Here is a 17,102-nt window from a genome sequence, read left to right as displayed (position 1 = left end):
AAGAGATTACTACAGAGACATGGGAGGCTTTGAAATGTAGGAATGAAAAAAAAAAGGCCCACTTTAGAAACACTGCTGTTGTGCTCAAGAGAAAGAGGGGAATGCCAAAATTTTAATTGCAATAATGAATGCTATTGTCCAAGATGAGACCCAGGAGAGGATTTTCAATGCCACTGGTGGTAAATATATTCCAATCCTTCTGAATATGCCTCAAATAACTTGAAGTACTAGTCATTGATATTAACAGCCCTGTATTCGTAAGAAAATTAGGACCAAATAAATCATTAATGCCCTACTTGGCTAAAAGTCTCTGGACAGGCAATTCAGAACATTTCTAATTTGGCATGTTGAAAATTGGAAACTGGTCCTTCATGACACTATAATCAGGAGATCCTCATATGCACTGAATAGTTTTCTCTGCTATATGTGAGAATTAAGTCCTCATATAATGTTCTATTAACTAAAGGAACATTATCTAAAAAATGAGAAAACTATTATTTAAATGTTAGTGATATTTAAAGTACCGTTATTGTATTTTCTCCACATCTGCACTGTACATCTCAAAGAAAATCCATAATATCTATAATTAAATAGGAAATATCCTGAGCCCATAAGTAGAATAGTATATAGTTTACAGAAAAATATTTTAAAATCAGATATAGAAAAAGAGCTACCATGATCCTACAGAGGAAAATTAATTATTCTTCTTAAACCAATTTATAGGCTTAATTAAATTCAAATAAAAAAAATCCCAGCAGATATTTTTGAAGCTTTACAAAACCATTCTAACATTTATCTGGAAGAAGCCAAGAAATTTTTGAAAAATTGGAATAATGAAGGAGCATTTATTGGACCTACCATATATTATCATGAAATTTGTGATGATTAAAACATTCAAGATTTAGTAAGGAGATCTATGGAATAAAATTTAAAAAACTATACAAGAATTTATTACATAAAAAGGAATTCAGTATGTGAAAAACTGAAGCATTTTGAAATGTGCTACGTGATCTGTTGTCTACTTGGGAAAAAATTGAAAGTCAGATCCTCACCTAACATTCTGTATAAGAAATCAAAATATTAAAATGTAGCTTAGTTTCCTTATATTTAAAAAATTTCAGGCCGGGCACAGTGGCTCACGCCTGTAATCCCAGTACTTTGGGAGGCTGAGGCGGGCAGATCACGAGGTCAGGAGATCGAGACTATCCTCGCTAACACTGTGAAACCCTGTCTCTACTAAAAATACAAAAAATTAGCTGGGCGTGGTGGCGGGTGCCTATAGTCCCAGCTATTTGAGAGGCTGAGACAGAAGAATGGCATGAACCCAGGAGGCAGAGCTTGCAGTGAGCCGAGATGGTGCCACTGCACTCCAGCCTGGGTGACAGAGTGAGACTCCGTCTCAAAAAAAAAAAAAAATTTCAATCACAATTTAATATTTTTAGACAAATTATATTATCTTTTTAACCTTAGTGGTATATTGAAGCAGTAGAAAAGTTGTTTTAGCTAACTTTGAGGAAACACCATTATTAAGTATGTGCTCATGTAAAAATTGCTGTAAGCTACATTTTTTCCTTTTTCCTTTCTAACAAAATGATGAGATCAACTTCAACCATATGGAAGCATTTCTACACTTAGTTTGAGGAGGAAAAAATCAAATTTGCAAACAATGTCAAACAAAATATGCATTTCCAAATCCTAGCAAGATGACCAAACACATCCTTCTCTTTTTAGAAAGACCTCATCTAAAATAGGACAACTATTCTGTTTCCAGAAGTCTTCGAATAATATTTATATTTTTTAAAAACTAGAAAAGGAAAGCCAACCACAGAAATAACACATGAAGAAAAATAATTAGATACAATTCTGAAGAACAGATAGTACAGTCAATGAGTTTGGAGTATTCTCCCTGCCCCCATGAACCTTCCCTGAACATTAGGCTTTCTATATCTTATATGCAGAAATCTGTACCATTCCTATACTCCATTTTTATATCTGTATTGACACTGTGGAGGACAATTCCAAAAAGATCATTATTTTCTTTGTTCAAATCTAACATTGATAGATTGTTCTGCTCTCTAGTTCTGCCTGTTTCTCGGAAACTGGTCCAAACCACATAAATGAACAACTTCAACACAGCTGCAAAATGCTCAGCAACAGTAATATTAGAGGTGGAATAACATGCACATGGAATAGTGCTGTCAGGAGTGAAATTCCACTGGGAGAGTGAAATTCTGTTTAGGGTCTGGTATTATCCAAGGACTTTCTACCATTCACTTCTATTCTAATCCCTAGATTTAGGTCTATGAAGGTACAAGTTAATGATGACTCAGGCTGTGAATACTGACAAGAGTGGAAGATCTTGGTTTTCCAAGGTTGGATGCTTCCATGGCTGAATTATGGTGACAGAAATGGGGACTATGATCTCAGAGGACAAGGGGTCTTTGCTCTCATGCTGATCTCCAGTCACACAGAGAAGTATAAGAGAGGGAAGAGGACAGGGCCTGTATCTAATGAAATTGGCCAGTGCCAGGCAGACATTTCAGTATTTGGGGGCCTTCCCATCAGGGCCATTCTGCTACTATAGAAAAGAACAAAATATCTCCTTTCATTGTGAGAGTTCCTTCCCCCTCTACAGGGGACTCCAAATCTGGGAGAATTTCTTTCCTTTGTTATCCACCTGCACATATGACGTATCTGAAATATTGTTGAGCCTTCTCTCCCAGGGCATATCACAACTCTCTATTATAATAAGGCCCATCTTTACTCATGGTCTTTGGGGTTTGATTTCTACTTCTGGATCACAGATTGCAACCCTAAAATCTGATTTCTGAATTTTGCTCCCAGGAAAGGGGATAAATCCTTCACCAGGAACTGGATATCTAACTGAGTACATACTTTAATAAGAGCATAGCAGCCTGATCTTTCCTGTCCACAAAGAGAATTTTTGGTTATGTTAACTAACACAAATAAGATGTGACAGCCGTTCTACACAAAAGCCCAGGGAAAGCTTGTGAGAAAATAATTCATCCTGAGTTATAGTAAACCAGGCTGAACTCTAGATAAACAATATTTTGGGGCATCTTTCATTTGGTCCAAAGCCACTTACTTTTTCATGGTTAATTATATGTTGAGCTAGACTGGGTGCTACATAGAAGAAATGAAATATTGACCTCTCTCTCTCTTTCTCCCTTTCCCTTTCTCTCCCTCACCTTCAGTCCTCCATTTCTTTCTCCCTTACTCACTCCTTGCCTCTCCTCTCCCCATCCCTATTTATGTATATTAATAATATCACATTGGCAGTAGACCAATAAATAGTATGTAGTTATATGTTTGTTGACTTTAATGGCTAGTGCACATCTCTATTTAGGCTTCCCTTGGAGCTTATGTTTCCCTTAGTTTGATAGGTTTATAGAGCCTTAAATATACAGGAATTAAGATGGGTGAGACTCTTTGACCAATCCATCTTGTTGATAAAAGTTACTTCCTGGCAGTTTAATTTAAGGAGAATCCTGAATGAAGAAAGGAAAAAGTAAGTTAATTACCATTTGCCGATTGACAGGCATTTGGTAAGAAGATTATATATTTTACAACTCTATAAGGTTGGTATTATTAGTCTCATTTTCTAGATAAGAAACTGTACTCAAGATCACATAGGCAGTTAATTGCAGAGCTGGGATTCAAACCCAATTCTGATTCTAAAGCCCTTGTTATAACCATGCAGAGTTGGCAAATTTGTACTACATGTGGTGTCGTTCCTTTTTGCTGAGCCTATGGTAAGAGAGCTCAATAATCCCTCATTTATCTCACAATTGGCGTAAGAGTTTTTCTCAAGATAGAGTGCCAGGCCCTGTTTACTGAAACTGGCCCCCAAGATGAAGCCTATTTGCTGCCAGTGAAGGGTTGAGAGATGGGAGGCTATAGGACAATGTCTGGAAAAAGACAGAGGCAGATGTGAGAGAATAACACATATAGGAGGACCAAATAGATTTGCTTGATTGGAAAGAAGAAAAAGACAAGGAAATGGGGGATGATGAGAAAAGATGATGAAAGAGATCTGGAAGGCTCTGGCTGGAGTTGGAAGGTGCTGGTTAGAAGATCATGATACACAACTCCTTGACAGTCCAAAATGCTGCTGAGGAAGTTGTAAAGACTTGGATTCAAGCAAAGGAGGCTCTAATAACCTGAAATGATTTGACCTGGCTGTAGAGCCTGGTGAGAAGGAGGAAAATGCATCAAGATTTTGTTATGGATTTCACATGAAAAAGCAAACTTTTTCTTTTGGAGCTCAAGCCCTGCTATAAACCTGACTGTAAGTGTGAACACTGAGGAACTGAGATGGAGAAGAACTGTGTTTTATTTTGTGTGCTAGACTATTTAGCTTAATTGAAAGATGAAGATTCAGAAAAATAGCATCACTGAATAGCAAGAGAATGGGCCCCAGAGTCAGACACTTATCTGATTTGTGACCTGGCTCCACAGTTCATTAGCCATGTGACCTTGGGTAAGTTGTCTAACCTCCTTGATCCGTGTCATATGGAAAGAACGGAACCTATTTCCCAAAAGTGTTGTGAGAATTAACAAGAAAACGAGAAACAAAGGTAGTGCCTGGTACACTGTTGGCACTCCATAAATGTCAGTTTCCTCTTCTTGGTTCTGGTTTTTGAGCTTTGTAAATCATTTAATATTTGTGCACCTACATTCTTTGATCTGTAAAATAAAGATAATAAAACTTGCTTTGCCTATATTACAGGGTAGTAGTTCTCATACATTAGTGTGTAAAGAATTCTTTGAGGTCTTTATTCAAAATGCCAATATCTGGCTCACATCCCCACACATCTGCTTCAGGAGGTCTGAGCTGGAGCCTAAGAATCATGCTGCATGCTTAGCAATCCCTCTAGGTGCTTCTAATGCAGGAGGACCATGGACCACACTTCTGACAAATTCTGATCTTAGCAGCACCTATAAGGGGAGAGCATTCTTGGAGGGGAAAGCAGGGTTGTGAGGGAAAGAAGAAGAGGGAAGAGAGGAAAAACTGGAAAATAAGAAAGTGAGGAAGAATATTTCTCAAGACCATCTGACTAGTAAAGTGTCAAACTGAAGTCTATGTTTCAGGACTCCAGCCTCCATCTTCAATGCTCGACAGACTGACTTCTTTGGTATTAGAGACAGAGAGAAACATCCTCCATTATAATGACAGTAACTCAAAAGCTTGAGTTTGGGTAAAGGAGTAGTCTGCTTTCTCAATCAGCAAAGAAGGCCTTTTCAGGAACAAAATAAAAGTAAACGAAAGCAAGTTTAGAAGTAACTGGTCATTAACACAATTCTCAGCTAGGGAGCAGACCTTTGCAGTATACAGGACTTTCCTGTTAATGAGCACTGAACAGCTTTGGTCTCTCTAGAGGTGGAGAGATGGAAATTTTCATCTTATAAACTAAGAGTAATATATTGTTATCTTCTCTCCTCCTGTAATTTGGTCAAGTCATAAAACTGTTTCATAGCTGAAATAAAACAGAACAATTATTAGGAATAACATCGTGATAATTACTCTGTGCACCAGATTGTACCCAGCTGTGCATCTTCCTGCTCCAAACAAGAAAGTGGTATAAGCAGGTTTTTAGACAGAAAAGAGCCATGATTACCCTCATTATACTGACACGTTATTGTAGCTAATCTTTCTAGTTCCTTTCCTCACTCAATTCTCTGAACTGCTTAGAAAGCTACATTGAGTCATATGCAAAAAAGCTATTAGACTGAAACCTGCCTTTTCATCTTGCAAATATATCTGTTGTTAACAATTGAGGCTCCAGATGACCCAGAGACTTGAAGTATCTGGCTCAAAGTCATTCATACATGGCCAGGCATGGTGGCTTACACATGTAATTCTAGCAATTTGGAAGGCTGAGGCAGGAGGATTGCTTGAGCCCAGAAGTTAGAGGCTGCAGTGAGCTATGTGTGTACCACTGTACTCCAGCCTGGGTGACAGGGTGAGACCTTGTGTCAAAACAGCAACAACAACAACAACAACAACAACGAAAACAATTCAGGTAATCAATAATCCAGGTCTTATCTAGTTCCAAAGTGTAGGCTCTTCACCATCCTGCTATATTGATTCACTATTAGAGAAAACAGAAGGCTACTGTTATGTATTGGAAAATAAATCAGGAACTTGTCTGTCATGTGCTAAACTATCACAGAACTCATAAAAGTTAAACATGAAAGGGACATCTTAAATAACTTATTACTATCCACCTATGAGGAGACTGATGTCTTGAGTGGATATCATAGCAATTAAATATCCAAAATTACCTTTGTCTCTATTTGAATTCTCTTCTTGGCATGTACAGGCAGGACTGACTTGTCCATTAGGCACAGTAGGCACACTGCCTGGGAACCACAACACTTTCATAGACCACTTTTTTTTTTTTTGTTAAAATTAGAAGAAAAAAAAACAAGTTTAAGGTTGAAAAAAATTGTTATATGTCTTTATATCAATGGAGTGTAAATATAATTTTTAATATGTCTTTAAGGAAGGGACTCATTAAATCAAAAGTGCCTTGGGCCCATAAAAGCCGCAATGGAAGTCTGTGTATAGGAATACAGTAAAATTTCCATTCTCATCCACTTACACAGCCTTCATACCTACCCATGCTTTGAGGAAAATATGGAATTGATAAATCAGGATTAGGCACTTAGTGGAAGTGTTGGTGATTAGACACAACTAAAGACAGAAATCTGGATATAAAATGGCAATTTTTCTATTTCTGTTTTATTGAACATATAGTGTATATCATGTGGTCTGCCATGATGGCAAAGACCATTATTTGCTTCCTAGTTTTGTCCTGCTTCTGTCTCCTTTGCTCAAATTTAAATGCTTCCCACAGCTCTTTGAGCCACGATAGGAGCAGAAAACTCTGTCTAGCTTTCCATTCTAACACAGGTTCAGGTTAGAATATTCCACTAGCAACTCTGTAGAATGTTGGTTTAACTTCCATTCTTCATTCTTCACTCATTCAACAAACTGGAGTACCTACTATGTACTAGGCTTGTTGCTAGCACTGTATATACAATAGTAAATACAACATACTTCTTGCCCTCATAGAATTTATAATCTATAAAGGACAAGCAAACAAACAATAAATATATAGTTACAAAGTATAACTATCTATACCCTGTTAGTTTAGATAGATAATTACTTCGCTAGATGACTCAAGGAAGCATTCTGATGGATGAGAAGAAACCAGCCATGTGGGGAGGAGACTGCTCGAGCATGGTACTATCTTAGCACATAACCAGGCCCATAAGGACTGAGTGAGGTAAGAAAAAGAGAATGTGGTAGAACATAAAAATGAAGATCTGGATAGAGGCTAGCTCATTCATTGTAGAGCCCTGCAGGCCATGGTAAAGAGATTACATTTTATTCTAAGAGCAATGAAAAGTCATTAAAGTGTCTTTAGCAAGTGACTGACATCATATGAACTAGGTCTGTAAATGATTTTTCTGGCAACTGAGTGAACAGATAGGAGGGGGACAAGATGCACACAAGTAGAGTAGTAATGAGGGTATTGAGGCAATCCAGGTTCTCTGAATTCTCCAAATTGTAATTCTTTTTTGAATGTTTCCTTTACTGCCATCACCCACTGAATCCAGAATGCATATTCGAAGTCAATGTGATCCAAACATGTTAGTGGAACATTAATCCCTCAAGATGGTCTCTGAAAGTAAGATGCTGTGGTCAAAAAAATTCAGAAAATTCTGCATGCCAAATCTGCTTCTTGGAGATTCCGAATGTAAACTAATATATTAAAAGCACAGGTAAGTGTTTCAGTAAATATGTGGATCCCAGCATTTCTCAAGCTTACTTGACCATGGAACATTTTATTTTTTTTTCCTCCACATAATGTTATTATCCTGTAGAAGTAATATTCTCCAGAGCATATTTAAGAAAGTGCTGCCATAAGTCATTCTAACCAAGAGTCAAGCAAATTCCATGTGCTTGGTTTACTGGGTCCCCTCTCCTTTACCTCTCCATTTATTATTCTAATAGTTTAGACAATATTTTCTGAATCACCATATATTATATAAGGATATCACCCTTCACATATGGTATTTTTTCTCTTCATTTCTACCTTCTATTTCTATCAACTGTCCCTGTACTTTTATATTGTCAAGGTTGGTAAAGTTTTCATTCTTTCTGTAACCATACTTCTCTTTCTTCTTTTGGGATCTGGCTCTCCTATAAGCCAGCTGTTGGATATCCTTAACTGATTCTCTATATCAGTAATATTTCTCTGTCTCCGTATAAATCTCTGTGTATAGGAGCTTTATCTTTTATCTTCTAAATATTTTATTAGACTCTTAAACTCTTTTTGGAAATATAATTTACATATCATACAATTCACTCAGAGAAGTGTTCAATTCAATAGTTTTTATTATATTTTAAGTGTTGTGCAACCATTAACAATCTAATTCTAGAATATTTCATCATTCCAAAGAGAAACCCTGTATCCATTACAGACACTCCTCATTTCCCACAATCTTCACCAGCCCTAGGCAACTACTAAACTATGTTTTGTTTCTATTGATTTGTGACATGTAATATAAAAGGAACCATACAATGTATGCCCTTTTGTGACTGGCTTCCTTCAGTGACCATAATATTTTTAAGGTTTATCCATGTTGTAACATGTATTGGTGCTTCGTTTCTTTTCATTGTCTAATAATATTTAATTGTATGGATATACCACATTTTCCCTATCTATTAATCAAGTGATGAACATTTGGATTGTTTCTATTTTTTAGCTATTATGAATACTGCTGCTATGAATATTTGTGTACAAGTTTTTGTGTGGATATACATTCTTATTTCTCTTAGGAAGTGCTTAGTCTTATGTGAACTACATTTAACATTTTAAGTAATTGCCAGACTGTTTTCCAAAGCAGCTGAACCATATTATGTTCCCATTAGCACTGTATAAGAGTTCCAATTTTTCTACATCCTCTCCAATACTTGTTATTGTATGTCTTTTTGATTATAACTATTTTAGTGGATGTGAGGTGGTATCTCGCTGCGGTTTTGATTTGCATTTCCCTAACAACTAACAATGTTAAGTATCTATTCATGTGCTTATTGGCCATTTGTATAACTTGGGAAATATGTCCACTCAAATCCTTTCTGTCCATATTTTAGTTAGGTAATTTGTCTTTTCATTGTTGAGTTGTAAGAATTCTTTATATACATTCTGGATACCATTCTCTTATCAGATATATGACTTGCAAATATTTTCTCCTATTCTGCATGTTATCTGTTCACATTCTTGATGGTGTCATTTGATACACAAAACTTCTTAGTTTTGGTAAAGTCCAATTTATCATTGATATATTTTATCACATTTGCCTTTAGTGTTGTATCTAAGAAATCACTCCTTAAACTTTATTAGAAAATTTCAGCAAGAATATATTTAGTTTCAAAATGATCTTTTTGTACTGATTCGTAGCTTTTTCATAGAAATGTGTTTTTACTCCATAAATACCATATCTTTCTATATCATTATAAGGAAACCAATTACAGATTTTTATTTTTAAAGCACTGGATCTTGAATTATAATTCTTCTTGGGTCAATTGTTTAATTAATTTATCTTGGTTTTTATCTTTCATGCTACTGATTTCTGTTTTGTGTCTTGTGATCTTTGGCTCTCTACAGGCATACCACAGAGGTATTGCAGGTTCAGTTCCAGACCACTGCAATAAAGTGAATATTACAATAAAGAGAGTCACACAAATTATTTGGTTTTTCAGTACATATAAGAGTCATGTTTACACTATACCATAGTCTATTAGGTATGCAACAGCATTATGTCTAAAAGAACAATGTATATACCTTAATTCAAAATACTTTATTGCTAAAAATGCTAACGATCATCTGAGCCTTCAGTGAGTCATAATCTTTTTGCTGATAGAGGGTCTTGCCTTGATATGGATGGCTGCTGACTGATCAAGGTGGTGATTACTGAAGGGTGGGATGGCTGTGGCAATTTCTTAAAATAAAACAACAGTGACGTTTGCCACATTAAGTGATTCTTCCTTTCATGGAAGACTTCTCTGTAGCATTCAATACTGTTTGATGGCATTTTACCCACAGTAGAAACTCTTTCAAAATTGGAGTCAATCCTGTCAAACCCTGCCACTATTTTATCAACTAAGTTTACATAATATTCTAAATCCTTTTGTATCATTTCAACACTGTTCAGAGAATCTTCATCAGGAGTAGATTCCATCTCAAGAAATCTTTTTATTTGCTCATTTATAAGCAACTCATCATCCATTCATGTTCTATCATGAGATTGCAACAATTGAGTCACATTTTCAGGCTACACTTCTAATTCCAGTCTTCTTGCTATGCCCACCACATCTGCAGTTACTTACTCCACTGAAGTCTTGAATCCCTCAAAGTCATCCACAAGGGCTAGAGTCAACTTCTTCCAAACTCCTGTTAATAATGCTATCTCAACTTTTTCCCATGAATCACAAATGTTCATAATGGCATCTGGAATGGTGAGTCTTTTCCAGAAGGTTTTCAATTAACCTTGCCCAGATCCATCAGAGAAGGAATCACTATCTATGGCAGCTATGGCCTTATAAAATGTACTTCTCAAATAATGTATTTCTTAAATAATAAGACTTGAAAATCAAAATTACTCTTGATCTCTAGTCTGCAGAATGGAGGGTGAGTTAGCAGGCTTAAAAAAATTAATTTCTTTGTACATTTCCATTAGAGCTCTTGGGTGACCAGGCACATTGTCAATGAGCAGTAATATTTTGAAAGGAATCTTTTTTTTCCTGAGCAGTAGGTCTCAGTAGTGGGTGTAAACTATTCAGTAAACCATGCTGTAAACAGATATGCTGTTATCCAGGCTGTATTGTTCCATTTATAGAGCACAGGTGGAGTAGATTTAACATAATTCATAGAGACCCTATGATTTTCAGAGTTTCAGATTTCCAAGAGAAGGATGTCTCATCTATCTTGAAAATCGGTTGTTTAGTGTAGTCACTTTCATTAATTATCTTAGTTGCATCTTCTGTAGAGCACTGGCTGCTTCCCCTTGTACTTTTTATGTTATGGAGGTAGTTTATTTCCTTAAACCTCATAAACCAACCTCTGCTAGCTTCCAGCTTTCCTTCTGTAGCTTCCTCACCTCTCTCAGCCTTTATAGAATTGAAGAGAGTTAGGGTCTTGTCCTGGATTAGGCTTTGGCTTAGGGAATATTGTGGCTGGTTTGATCTTCTATCTAGATCACTATAACCTTCTCCATAGCAGCAATAAGGCTGTTTCACTTTATCATTCTTGTGTTCACCAAAGTAGCACTTTTAATTTCCTTCAAGAACTTTACCTTTACATTCACAGCTTGGCTAACTGTTTGGCACAAGAAGCCTAGCATTCAGCCTGTCATGGCTTTCAACATGCCTTCCTCATTAAGCTTAATCGTGTTGAGCTTCTGCCTTAAAATGAGAGACATGTCAGTCTTTCACTTGAGCACTCAGAAGCCATTGTAGTGTTATTTATTGGTGTAATTTTAATATTGTTGCGTCTCCGGGAATAGAAAAGCCTGAGAACAGGGAGAGAGAGATGGGAGAATGGCTGGTGGGTGGAACAGACAGAACACACATTTATTGATTAAGTTTGCCATCTTATAGTTCATGGTGCTCCAAAATAATTACAATAGCAGCATCAAAGATCAGTGATTACAGATCACCATAATAGACATAATAATAATGAAAAAGCTTGAAATGTTCCAAGAATTACCAAAATGTGACACAGAGACATGAAGTGAGGTACCACAAACCTTCAATTTATAAAAAATTCAATATATGTGAAGCGCAATAAATACGAGGTTTGCCTGTACTCATTTTTAAAAATTAGGGACTAAGTAGATTTGTCAAGGTAGAGGTATAGGTTTTTCTCTGTTATTGGATATGTAATTTTTTTAGATAAATCTCCTTTTGACTAGGATTTCTATTTTGTAGGCAGAGCTTGTTGAACAATACGAGACAAGAAAAATCATAATGAAAAGAAACTTCTAAAACAATAAAAACATGTTTTAGGACACACACAAGAAACACACTAGATTAAGATAAAATTGTCATTACATAGATGATGCATAAAAGTTTACAAAAGAAAAACAAGAAACTGATATAACTCTAAATAGTAATTCTCATGCCTTTAGATAAAACTGATGATTCAGAATAGCCAGTTCCCAAATGAGGAAATGAAAACAATAAAATAAGCATTTTGTTAAGTAATTCCCATTTTCCAGGCCACAGGCTAATCCCTGAAGATACTAAATACAAACATGAAGATTCTATCTCTGTCTTCATAGAGTTCATATCCTAACTGGAAAGACAGTCCGGTTTAGTTCTGTAACTACCTCAGTAAAAAAGCTTACCCAGCAATCCCACCTATGGGTATATATCCAAAATAAAGGAAGTCAGTATATCAAAAAGATTATGCACACTTCAATGTTTATTGCAGCAATATTCACAATAGTCAAGATGTGGAATCAACCTGTGTCCATCAAAGGATGAATGGATAAAGAAAATGTAGTATATATACACATGGAATACTATTCAGCCATAAAAAGACTGAAATTCTGTCATTTTCAGCAACATGGATGGAACTGGAAGACATTATATTAAGTGAAATAAGCCAGGCACAAAAAGACAAATATTGTATGTTCTCACACACATGTAGGAGCAAATGAAAAAGTGGACCTCACGGAGGTAGAGAATTGGTGGTAACCAGAGGCTAGGAAGGAAAGGAGAGAGGGAGGATGAAGAGAGGTTGGTTAATGGGTACAAAAACACAGATAGAAGGAATAAGTTCTAGTGTTCAATAGCACAGTAGTGTGACAATAGTTAACAGTGGCTTATTGTATATTCCAAATAGCTAGAAGAGATTTGGAATGTTCCCAACACAAAGAAATAATAAAAAAATTGTCATAAATAATGTACAACAAATACGTATGATTTTTATGTATCAATAAAATTTTTTAAAAACTTAGACATTGGCATAGTTTCATAAAACTGAAGTTAGTCATCATGATTTATAAAATCATTACTTATACAATGCTTATACAATGCTTTTCAATGCTTCATAATTACAATTATGCATACTGTTTTTATGTTGGATGACCTTAAAATCAGTTGTTGAATAAGACAGGTACTACTCATTCAACAAGCATTTATAAGGCACTTACTATATTCCTAGATTCTGAAGATACAGAATGAATAAAACAAATGGGGTCCTGACCCTACTCTGTGGTTTATCATGGCTGGCAGATATATAAACAAATGTTATCATCAATTTGATAAGTGCTATAGCAGAAAAATACAGTGCCATGCAAGGACAGAGGAGGCCCTAAGAAATCCTGCCTCAACATGTCAGAGAAAATCTAGAGAAAGGAGAAAAACAAGAGCAGAGGCTGATATTCTTAACAAAATGACACAAAATAAAAAGATGTAAAGGTATAAAAGAGTATGGCATCTTCCAAAATTTACATTAAAAATTTACTGTACTTTGATGTAGTTAGATGTAATTAAAGGACAAGGGAGTATCACTGCTTATTAGCTGCAAATTTAGGCAGGTGCAGACCCTAAAGGTCATGAGTGCATCTGAAAGGGTTTGGATTTCAAGCAGAAGTGACTTGACCAGACGTTGCAGCACACCAACATGGTACATGGATACATATGTAACAAACCTGCACATTGTGCACATGTACCCTAAAACTTAGAGTATAATAATAATAATAATAAAATAAAATAAATAAAATAAAATAAAAAGAAAAGACTAGAAGACTACAAACCAACTGAAAAAAAAAAAAAAGAAAAAAAAAACTACTCTGTAATCCCAGCACTTGTGGGAGGCTGAGACGGGTGGATTACCTGAGGTCAGGAGTTCAACACCAGCCTGACCAACATGGTGAAACCCCATCTCTACTAAAAATACAAAAATTAGCCAGGTGTGGTGGCACACACCTGTAATCCCAGCTACTCGGGAGGCTGAGGCAGGAGAATTGCTTGAGCCCAGGAGATGGAGGTTGCAGTGAGCTGAGATCACGCCACTGCACTCCAGCCTGGCTGACAGAGTGAGACTCTATGTTTAAAAAACAACAATAAAAAATAACTACTCAGGAATCTATATGGAAAAATTATTAGAGTTTGAGGCTAGCTAGATACCAAGAAATCATTTAAGATTAAAAACAATAAGGTTTAAAATAAAAATGAAAAGTAAATGGGATATGAGGGATATTAAGAAATCAGAAATTACAGTACTTAATAACTAATTGAATGTGTGAATAAAGGAAAAGACTGACCTAAAACGGCTTCCATGTCTAGGTCTCAGGCAAAATGGTTGTTGTGTTACTAACCAAATTTGGGATAAGAGGAAACAAGAAAACATAAGGATTTGAAAATGCTGAGTTATTTTCATAGTTAACAGAATTCAAGTTTAAACAACCATGCAACATGATCTTGCATTAATTAAAATAGGGTAAATTAATAAAATTGACAACATTCATTGCTATAGGATATTGGGGAAAAAGATATACTGATACATTGCTGCCCTGAAATCTGATGAAATTGTTCTGAAAAAAATTTGGCAACAAATATAAAAGTCATAAAAATTATCATATACTTTGACCAAGAAACCCTACTTTTTGGAATATAGCCCAAGGATGTAATTCAAAAGAAATAAATAACCGATTTGTATAAAAATGTTTATAGCTGTGCTATATATTACAAGCAAAATTTGGAAACAGTCCAATGCCCAACAGTGAGGGAATGCTTAGGCAGACTTTGGTGCATTAATGCAATGGTATATTTTATTGCTATTAAGAATGACAATATGAGAACTATGTAGAAATAAGGGTCATGTGAAGCAATGAGTAAAAAATGCAGCACTCAAAATGATGCATATACAATGATCACAACTATGTAAAATTATATCTGTATAACCAGGAGGATTAGAAAGGAATACAGAGCTGGTAATTTAGAGTGCTGACATTTTTGTTATTGTTAGTTCAAGTTGCTGGAGATGTTTATGTGTTTCTAGTTATATTTCACTGTATATTTAGTACATATACATTGAGAGATAAATCTCTATTTTTTTTCTGACGCATAAAAGAAAAATTCCTGATCAGTATCTTTCCTTAAGTGATTTTAAAAAACGATTGTCAGATTCAGTCAAAACTAAATAGGAAAAGTGGTAGCAATTCTCTAGAATATCTGCTAATAGGCCTATTAAGACCTTTAATCTACCAGTATTTGTAGTGTTTTTCAACTTTTTAACCCAGCTTTGCTGGCCAAGATTTTGTAAAGCTTCACTTTCTACAAGAGGACACTGGTATAGAGTAATTTTTTTTGTTTTAAAAATATAAAATGATGCTATAAGATGCATAATATTAATTGTGGTTTTTCAAACAATGTTTCCTTTCCGACCCATCCTAGAGATTGTGATATACCTTCCCCATCCCACCAACCCCTGTCGACTATGGAAGGCCTAGAATGATGAGAAAGATGGAGAATCTCTGACTTGGAGTGGGTGAAGCCACTATGGAAAGAGTCCCTCCTTTTTTCTTAAGGCCAAAATAAATAAATAAATAAATAACCAGGAGAAATGCAAATACATTAATTCATTAAATGAACAATGTCATAAGAAAAGCTAAATAATCTGACCTACCCATCTAGGAGGGCGATGACATTCTTCCTCGGCCGCCCAATATTAGGGCCATATAAGCTGGCTCTGGAATAAATCCGGATGGGCTGCAACAGGCTCTTCAGCTGGATGTAATCCTTTCCCAACTGGCTGCCATTTACTGCCCGGCCATGCATGGTCCGATAGTTATTTGGCTCTAGATTAAAAGCAGACATGTAAGTCAGAGTTGAGAAGTGTGAAGGCTCTGCCAACACTTTCGTGTCCACAGATCTCTCTGCCTTTTTCTTAATAGTATGAAAAAAAAGAAAACAATAAAAAAGTGGGTGTGAATTATTTTAACTTAAAGAACCACCCAAACAAAAAAAGGTCAAGTTAGCTTGCTGTTCCATTCATTTTCAAACTAATTTTCACAAAAAGATAACCTAATCAACACCAGAGACCATACAGATTTTCAGGTGCTACTTCATAATGAATGGTATACTGGATTGCCCCAAAATTTATATCTACCAGAATCTCAGAATGTCAGCTCATTTGGAAACAGGATCTTTGAAGATGTAACTAGTTATGATAAGGTCATACTAGATTACAGTGGGTCCTAAATCCAGTGACTTCTGTCTTTATAAGAGAAAGGAGAAGGAAGTTCAGATACACAGACACAGAAGAATGCCATGTGACAACAAAGATTGGAGAGATGTTGCTAGGCTAAGCATTGCTGGCAGCCACCAGAAGCTAGGAAAGAGGCATGGACTAGATTCTCTCTCAAAACTCCCAGAAGAAACCAACCCTGTTGATGCTCTGATTTCAGATTTCTGGCCTCCTAAAATATCAGAGAAGCAATTTTTGTTGTTTTAAGCCATGAAATTTGTGATAATTTGTTATGGCAAGCCTAGAAAACTAATACATACGGTAAGAAGTGAAATCTTCATAAAGATGTTCACTGCCAAAAAGTCAGAAAAAATATTAATATTCATTAACAAGGTAGCTAATTGAAATAATTTTGAGCAAAGCCTCCTCTTCCAGCCTCCATTACCTTGGTAGTTCTAAAAGGGGAGAAAAATTCCCCCAAACCAGCAGCTCCACAGCTGGAGGAGCCTAATTTGATTTGGAATGGTGTGCATACCCCAGGAAAGGCCAACATCTCAGCTGGCTTGAGAATATGATACTGGCAGGTACAAGAAATAAACCTGTAGACTTGCAAGAAATATAATAGGAAAATTTGGGGAATAAGGCAGCCACAGTGAACCTTGACAATCTCACACATACCCCTTGTAATCTAGAAGGCTAAATATGCTTAGGAGGGACTACAGGATAGTAGTGTGGATAGTAGGAGGATAGCTAGCTATCCACACATTTCCAGATAAGTGTGAAACCTAGGACGCTTATGAAGGAAACATC

At 36.0% G+C, this 17,102-nt stretch overlaps 1 protein-coding gene across 3 annotated transcripts in view; it reads right to left on the bottom strand.

Moving 5' to 3' along the window:
- Positions 1-17,102, bottom strand: part of HPSE2 (heparanase 2 (inactive)) — a 786,995-nt gene that overhangs the window by 264,783 nt on the left and 505,110 nt on the right. For all 3 annotated transcript variants that reach the window (XM_032134711.1, XM_032134691.2, XM_032134716.2), the window contains one exon: positions 15,732-15,903. In XM_032134711.1, coding sequence (XP_031990602.1) covers positions 15,732-15,903 — 172 coding nt within the window. The remainder of the gene's footprint in view (positions 1-15,731; positions 15,904-17,102) is intronic.

Source organism: Hylobates moloch, unplaced genomic scaffold, assembly GCF_009828535.3.
Source record: "Hylobates moloch isolate HMO894 unplaced genomic scaffold, HMol_V3 SCAFFOLD_3, whole genome shotgun sequence".
NCBI lineage: Eukaryota > Metazoa > Chordata > Mammalia > Primates > Hylobatidae > Hylobates > Hylobates moloch.
Note: the sequence above shows the minus strand (reverse complement) of the source record. Positions and strands in the feature narration are given on the sequence as shown.